At 30.6% G+C, this 8,518-nt stretch overlaps 1 protein-coding gene across 1 annotated transcript; it reads right to left on the reverse strand.

Moving 5' to 3' along the window:
* Nucleotides 1-233: 233 nt before the first annotated feature.
* LOC107449159 (G-protein coupled receptor 161-like) lies at nucleotides 234-7,464 on the reverse strand. The gene is made up of 2 exons (XM_016064599.3): nucleotides 6,834-7,464; nucleotides 234-1,410 (listed from the first exon to the last, which is right to left on the reverse strand). Exons 1-2 carry the CDS (start codon nucleotides 7,390-7,392, stop codon nucleotides 302-304), a joined length of 1,668 nt encoding a protein of 555 aa, XP_015920085.2. The 5' UTR covers nucleotides 7,393-7,464; the 3' UTR covers nucleotides 234-301.
* Nucleotides 7,465-8,518: the final 1,054 nt, after the last annotated feature.

Consider the following 8,518-nt stretch of genomic DNA (forward strand, 5'->3'; position numbering starts at 1 on the left):
TAACTTCGATGAAAATCATCGATAGTGCATATTTTTATGAGTCTATAAACTCTTCAAATAATAGAACACAAACGCTAAAAAACTGTGGAACTTCCTCATATATAAAGTTTTTCTCCATTTTCAAAATTAATGTAACAGGCGCTAACTAGAGGTCAATACGATGTCATTTCTGATTCAAAGAATAAATAAATAAAAATATTGAAGTCTTCAATAACTTAAGTCTAAACAGAAAATAGATTTCCAAATATCTTTATTTCATTATATAAAAGTAATAAAACCAAACATTAATTGATTCAATTGTTCACTGATGTAACTTTCGAATCTTCCATGGTGGATGTGATTTCTTTTTCACTAATCTTTTGTTCTTAGCTATAAAGTTCTTTTTAGATTTAACAATTCTTATTGGTTTTGCACCATAAACCAATTTTTCTTCTTGATTTAACATTTCAGGTGTTTTGATAACTTTCCACGGAGAAGCTTGCTCAAGTCTTTTCACTCTGACTGGTATTTTCGATATCCTTGGAATTTTATGTGGGTTTACAATCCAACTAGGAGTGGGTGTTATACTTTTGGGAGAAGTTCGGAAAATAGTAAGTGTATCAGCAAATCGGACACATTTTTTAATCGGTGGTTCATTTTGTTCTAAAGCAATCATATCTTTAAAAGGTTTCACCTCTGTTCCAAAACTTCCTAAATATGGTAATGACATTTCAGATTCTTTTGATGGTCGCCTAATAGAGGAACGATCCATAAAATCTTCCGTTAATAAGACGTCACATAAGTAGCTTGTAAAACTAGGAGGAAATTTTGATTTGATTTTTGGATGATCTAAATGACGAAGGCACAATCCATCTGGAGATATATAAAGTACAGGTGTATTTAAACTCAAAGGTGGTAGAAAGTCTTTTCGCTTATTTTTTTTACTTTCTTGCCTAGTCACTGGTATGGCAGAATGCTGCTCTCGTACAGCGTTATTATTACAACAGTTAATCAATGCTCTAAGTTTATGTCTTATATCTTTACGCATTTTAAACACCAATAAGACAAAGAAACACGAATAAATGTAACGGAACCACGTAAAAATCGTCTCATATTTAGGTGTAACTATTATTGTATTACTTAGATCTTCGTATGTTTTTAATGCACTTATTTGATGAATGACAATGTAAGGGAGTTCTAATAGTAAGTAAAAAAGAGCAAGCCAAGCTACGAGTTTAAAGTTGACCCATTCTGTCCACAAATCACCTTGTATGAATATATTTGAGAAGTTTATTACATGTTTATTTTTTTGGAGCTTATACTCTTTGTATTGTCGAAACCCAAGGTTAAGCAAACATCCAGCTCCCAAAACTATCATAAGACAGTAACACCAAATCGTAAGAAATATAGCATGGACGAAACCATCCTTTCCTAGAAAAAAAAATACAATCTCATGTTAATTATTAAAAATAAAACGGAATCAGCACTTGTTCACTCCTACTTTAATCGCCAAGAGGTTTCTGTACAGTAGGCTCTCAACAATACAATACTATAATTTGACGGAATGGATGGCCGGATAGGAAAAAATTCCTACCCACTTTTCCTTATAATTAAGTATATAAATTACACAGTTTAAGATGAATCCAAATATACTCAAAATTTATTTCTAAACTATTGTTAGTTCACCAGGAGTTGGCACTTGACTCCGCCTCCATCACGTGGTATCCGACGATACTATTTCGCTATTTTTGGGAGAAGGATGAGACAACGTTGCTATTTGGCTATCGTATGACAAAAATATTCATTTCGCAATCTTTAAGTGCATTTTTTACCGTTAAATATTTCATAAATTTGATGATATTTCTTTCTTTTGAGAGGATAGTTTGTTCTTTTTGAACTTCCAGACACTGGGAAAACAGCAGTTTTTAAATTTAAACTATATTTAATTACCTATAACAAAATGTATCATAGTAGATGATCAAAGTAAGTGACTGAAAAAAAAATTAAGGGTTGTCTCATTTTCAAGCGCGGAGATGTTTCTCCTCTTACTCCCGTGCTGAAATAAGCTCAGTGTTCGAAGAGGTGGAGCCAAGTGCCAACTCTTGGTGAACGAACTATACACAAATCGAAAATTTTTAGACTAGGAAGAATTAAATTGTACAGAGATGACTGCTTTAGCATTCCTCGTTTTTACCTTCTCAAGACGATTTTTATAAGTGGCCTAATTTTTACAAGATCTGATAGTCACTACCGGATAATTGGGATCCTACTGTACTTGCAAAAAATAACAATATAAAGAAGGATTTGCTTAAAATGTGACGACGAATTTTCTAAAAACATTAAATATTTGATTCACTACGTATAAAAATAAAAGGTAAAAATATTTCCTCTCTGTTACTACTGGTGAAAAAAGCTCTTATTAAGGACTTGAAAGACTATTTTATAATTCAATCCAATATTAAAAAAACTGTTACATAACTTACACTCTAGTCAAAGTTAGATGTTATTGCATTGCAAATATCTACCTAAATTTCATTCAATATCTTAAAATGTAATGAAATACTAAATCAACAAACTAATGCTGAAAGAAATCTTTGTCTATATAACACTAAGCTTTAAAAGAAAAATTATGTTAAATTTGTTTCTTATTTTTGTAGTTTAAATTTAATCATAAAAATTATCAGTATTACAATTGTAACAGAGGGAAAGTTAATAAAACATATTTGCCTTGATTCTTACCTTGTTAAAGCTTTATTTTCTTAGAATGCAGAAAATATGAAAATTTTTTAAATGGCTACCTTATCTAAAAATAGTACATCCAGGGAGCCATAAGACCCACTTTTGCCAACTCAAGAAACTAAATTAATACAATTATTACCGTAACAGAGTGGAAAAAATTCTGGAACAACATTAAACTGCTTGATTTTTACTCAAAAATTTTAAAACTATATATAAAATAAACTGAGTTATATATTACGTTTAACACAGCTAGATAAACTGAAATTATTTTCAATTAACAGTTGGTAGCTAAATAAGAGGCAAAAAAGGGTGAGACATAACAATTTAGATGCATCTGACACATTGAGACGACATTACAAAGGCGTTATTTTTAAAATACTAATTTCTATGTATCTAAATTTATTAAAAAACTATCCCAAATTAATTTAAATGATTAAATATATTATTTGAAATTTTATTTCAGTAATTAAAATTACTTTATCTTGTAAATGGAAAATTTAATATGGGACATCAAATGTACAAGTTTTTTTTAAACGACCTATATATTATACAATAGTTAAAAAGACCCTTTCAGTTTATGTCATTTTTTTTAATTTCTCAAGAAGTACCTAGAGTATTATTTTATAACTTATTTCATTTTAAAACTCTAATTGTGAAACTGTTCGAAAAAAAACTGCAAAGGCCATTCTGAGGATCTGCGAGCGAAGCGAGAAAAGTCTAATATTAATATTCTTAATTCTTAGACAAATTTTAATTTTTTTTGCTTCTTATTCGTGTCAAAACTGGAATAATTTCTAATCAACCTTTCAATAGAAAGGCAAATGGGGGGAATAATCATAATAATTATGCTTTTTATGACAGTCGATGAAGTGACATTCCTTATATATGTAAAGAAAACGTTAAAAAAAATTAAATTCATTTTCATTATATATATATATATTATTTTATATAATTTTTTTTATCAATTATTGATTTAAATCAGCAAATGATTCATATCTGGATTCGAATCTGTAAGTAATATTGCAATCAGTAAGTGATATCGCAATCAGTAAATGATTCGACTCAATAATGATTCGACTAAGTGATTCGAAACACATAAGTGAACTGATTCTATTGATTTCAATCACTTTGATGATTCATTTTATCCAACTCTATTTTACACCAAGTACTCTAAAAGAGGTGTTCCACTACACCAGGAGCTATTCTTGGTTTTGGTGTATTGGAACACTTAGAGAAACACCACTTTAGTATAAAGTAGTTACCACCATTATTGGTGTTTAGATACACGTATATCTTAGAATCCTTATATGCAGTGTAGAATCAAAAAGGGAAGTGAAAAAAATATACAAATTAAGGTTCGCAAATCAGTACTTAAGAGAGAAAGTAAAATATTCTTTTGAAACAGTAAAAACTGTGGTGTAATAACTATCCGAATTTGGTGTCTTTGGCATATAGTTATCATAACTTTTGGCTTTAACATGATATAAAGTGTTCGTTCACACTGCATTTTGCGTTTAAATAACACATAGCTCAGAGGAATATTACACCACACTTGTTAAATATTTTAATGCTTCTTTTAACACTAAAATGGTGCAATGAAACACCATGGATAATTCTTGATTCTTGATGTTTCACTACATCCTTGAATTCATATTAATAGTCGTTCTGTGGTAACTTGATTTACAACTCATTTTATTCTTACTCATTTTATTTGATATTAAGAACTGACCTCTAGGGATTTGATATTAAGAACTGACCTCGTGTAGTCAAGTACCAAGAATGTTTTTTTACGCTACATAGAGTAAAGTATCAGCTACCATTTTTTTGTTATTCAGTTATATTATAATAACAGTAAGATATGATACACACTACACATTGCAGTTATTTTTACAATACAATTTAAAGGGAGAACTTTTGGGGATGCATACACATACTATTTCTTAAAATAAAATGAGTTTGTAAATCAAAATACCACAGAGAGAATATAAATTCAAACTTGGCTTAACAGAATAGAAATTATACAATTTGAAAACATTTATGAGAGTTCACAGAGATTTAAAAATTAAAATATGATTATTATTATTACGCAACTAGAAACATACATACATATTTCAAAGGGGGAGTTTTGTTTATGTTCTTTTTTATATATAACCGTCGTTGAACAGCCGACACAATTTTTGTGTTTACGACAACTAATGTTCAACTCCGTAGCCTTGTAATTTTGTACCCAATCTAGAAGACAATGGAACTCCGGGACAAAGTATTGGGAGAAATTTTCCTTAGTGGAGGACTTTTTTTTGATGGAGCAAACCCACATTTGCTTCACATGGAGAGGAAAACCCCGAAAACCTCCCATGATTAGCCTGGTGGCAAGGGGACTCTAACCCATAATCACCCATTACCACTGAGGATATTTTATGTCAGCACTGTGGTCGGTGCAAGCCGTATGAGGAATTCGTATCGACAGTAACCTTTCGCTGTTACGACTGGTGGGTCAAAAATTACCTCTCTGAGATTTAAAATTTTTATATTCAGTAAGCATATCATTTTATGATTGTTAGTTACATAAAAATATTGTATTATGTATTTTAAATTATTTAGTATTTACATTATTTTAAATCAGCATTACATGAAATTCTATTGCTTGCCTCGATTGTTTCGAAAAATATGAACAATTTAAAAAATTTTAACAGATGGAATTGAAAGAAATTCTTAGTAACAAAAAGCGCAAAAAATTTTGTGTTTATTTCAAAATAAAATAGATATTAACTTAGGACAATGCTTTCACAAGGTTCCAACATCATTCACGTGTTATTAAAATAAGAAAAATAGTTCTTCATTTCTGTATTTCGGAGGGCACTACAATACCATAGAATCGAATTAAGTTCACCTGTTACAGAGTACAACTTAGTCACTTTAGAGAGCTCAATCCTCGAATTTCATTGATTGTCTTCAACAGTTTAAGGATAGAAAATATTCCGAAATTTTATAATGCATCCTCGAAATTCCTCCAAAATAATTTTTTTATACGCAGCCAGCTATCAAAAAAAAAATCTAAAGTTCTTTTTTCTTTTCTTTCTGAGAAGAAGATAGTTTTGTTTGACAGAGAATACAAACGTAAAGCAAAAATAAAAGGACCATGCTTGAAGATGAAAACGCCATACTCGTGTTAAAATAATTTCTGAAAAAATAAACGAATTTTAATAATCGTATACTAATTTATTTTACATAAGTTCAAATTATATTTCAAAGCTACGCAGTAAGGAAATCAAGTTTTAGGAAGTTCTGCACCCGATATTAGTTTTGAGAAAAAAAAATCCTTGTTGCACAGATTAATTATTTCCATAAATATATCATATCGCAAAATGTTTCGAGAACGCTCCGCTAATTTTTCTTGAACATGGTTTATATATCTCTTACCTTAGAGTAAACCTCTGTCGCAAGCACTAAATACCCTAGTTTAATGTTTTAAAATACTGTAAAGGGTCTAATAACATGCCTATGAAACGATTGAATAAAAGTTTTTGATACAAAACGACTTTGGATGGATTAGCTAATATTTTAAAAAAATACATAATTATTGGTTTTCGCTTGCAACTAGTTTGTTGTGTGGTCTGAAAACTCACTTTTTTGAGTGATAGTGTGACTTTATGAATAACTGTACTGATATATAAGTCGTAAGATAATTGAAAAATCCCGTTTTATTGCAAATTTCGCCTTTAATTTGCAATGTACCAAGCAATTTCAAAAAGTCTTCAATATTCTCCGAATTGTCTGATATTTTTGTGCTTATTTCTATCAGCTAAAATATTTATAGACAAATTAGGGAATGAGAAAAGATTTATTCTACTAACTTTTAAGAAAAAAGATGCACTGGTATTTAAATCACAGGCTATATGAAAAATCTTTCTTTTTGAAAATGTCGCGGTCATTTTTGCAATGCACCAAGATAATTGGAAAAGTCATCTATATTCTCTAATCTGTCTTATACTTTTTGAGCTATTTTCAACCAACCAATATATCTTTACTGTAATTAAGAAATGTGAGATGAATTACTGAATTAGCTCTTTAAAAAAAGATGTACTAGTATTTAAATCGCAATTATAATTATTTACCTGCAGATGCACAGCTATATCTTGAAGGAAACATTCGGCTCGATTTCAAAAACAATGGAATACACAATAAAATTCCAGCCACCCACAATATTACTATAGCAACAATTTGTTTTTTCATTGTTAAATAACTTTGAAACCTAAAAGGTTGCCAAACTGACACCATTCCTTCCGCGCACATAATACACAACAAAAATGTCACCTCCAAAGTCACAAATTGGACAAGAAATGAACTTATTGAACATCCAACAGTACCCAATTTCCATGTATCCGTTGTAGCATATAACAGAGCAAATGACATATTTAAAAGCGTTTCGATTAAAAACATCACCGATAAGTTTGCCAATAGAACATTAAATGGAACTCTTCGAAGTGTATAGCTGGATGTGATAGTTACTAATAAGAATATATTTGTTCCAAAAGACACAAGAATCACAATCACCAAGAAAACAATTTCGGCAATTTGAAGATCACTTTGCGTTCCATCTTTATAGGTGTTGTTGTAAAATATCACAATAGTTACTTGAACACTTTTAGTATCATTATTTATATCTTCCGTCATTTTTCAAAGGCAGTTTGTGTTCGAATACCAAAAATTTTGGAGACGCCTCTTGATAATCGATTCAGTCTAGCGTGATCAAAATGTTGATAAGCTTGCGTGCAAACAAAAACATTCGTGAACGATTTGTTTATAAGTTAAACAGTCAATAACTTTGACGTATTTCTCTCATTTCAGTTATTAAAAAGAAATGGATAAGCGCATACACTTTTTACAAATCATGAAGCACTCAACACTAATTTTAAAGTACAAATAATTAAAGTGCACAGCATTAAAAAAAGGGCCCTATAACATTCCAGCTATCATATGAAAAATACAGTGAATGTTCCAAACTGAATTCAGGACGTGTCCAAGCAGGGGATTTTTAGTTTAAGGGTCTATAAGGCTTTCCCAATCAGAATTTTTTCGAGAAAAAAAATATACACGTTACGATTTGTTTTATTCCGAGAAATTTAACACACACCAGGTATATTGAAAAATCTTCCAAAATTACAGCAGAAATACTGAAACCCACTCTCTGGAAACAGAAAATAACACAACTATTTTCTGAATTATAATCGTCGGAGCTCTCAAAAAAGAATCCCAAATATATGTACATTCATTATAATTTTCAAATACATATCAGATTTTTACTGCTACGCTGCAACTGCTTCACAGAAATATTTGCAACATATCCGTTGTTCTTGGATCCGGTATTCTCGATGACATCAAAACTGAAGAGGCTCGAACATTTGTGTCATAAAGGAAGATGTGTTTCTTCAAATTGTAAAAAAATGCCATCATTCTATCTAACTTCCATTCTTTCCATATACGAGGGTTGCTATTTATATTTCTGGCCTAATAATGAAAAAACAAATATGTAGGATCGAAATTGGTTTTATTGTTTTTTAAAATATTCTCCATGATGATCAATACACTTTTGCATGCGTTTGAACCAATTTTCAAAGCACTTTTTCTAGTCCGATTGAGGTAACTCCAAAACATGCGTTTTGAATGCATCAACCGCTTCTTCGGGGGTCGAAAATCGTTGTCCACGTAATTTATTTTTGATGTGTGGGAATAAGAAGAAGTCATTGGGTGCCAAATCAGGGCTGTACGGCGGATGACCCATCAGTTCGATCTTTCGCTC

Source organism: Parasteatoda tepidariorum, chromosome X2, assembly GCF_043381705.1.
Source record: "Parasteatoda tepidariorum isolate YZ-2023 chromosome X2, CAS_Ptep_4.0, whole genome shotgun sequence".
In the NCBI taxonomy this organism is placed as follows: domain Eukaryota; kingdom Metazoa; phylum Arthropoda; class Arachnida; order Araneae; family Theridiidae; genus Parasteatoda; species Parasteatoda tepidariorum.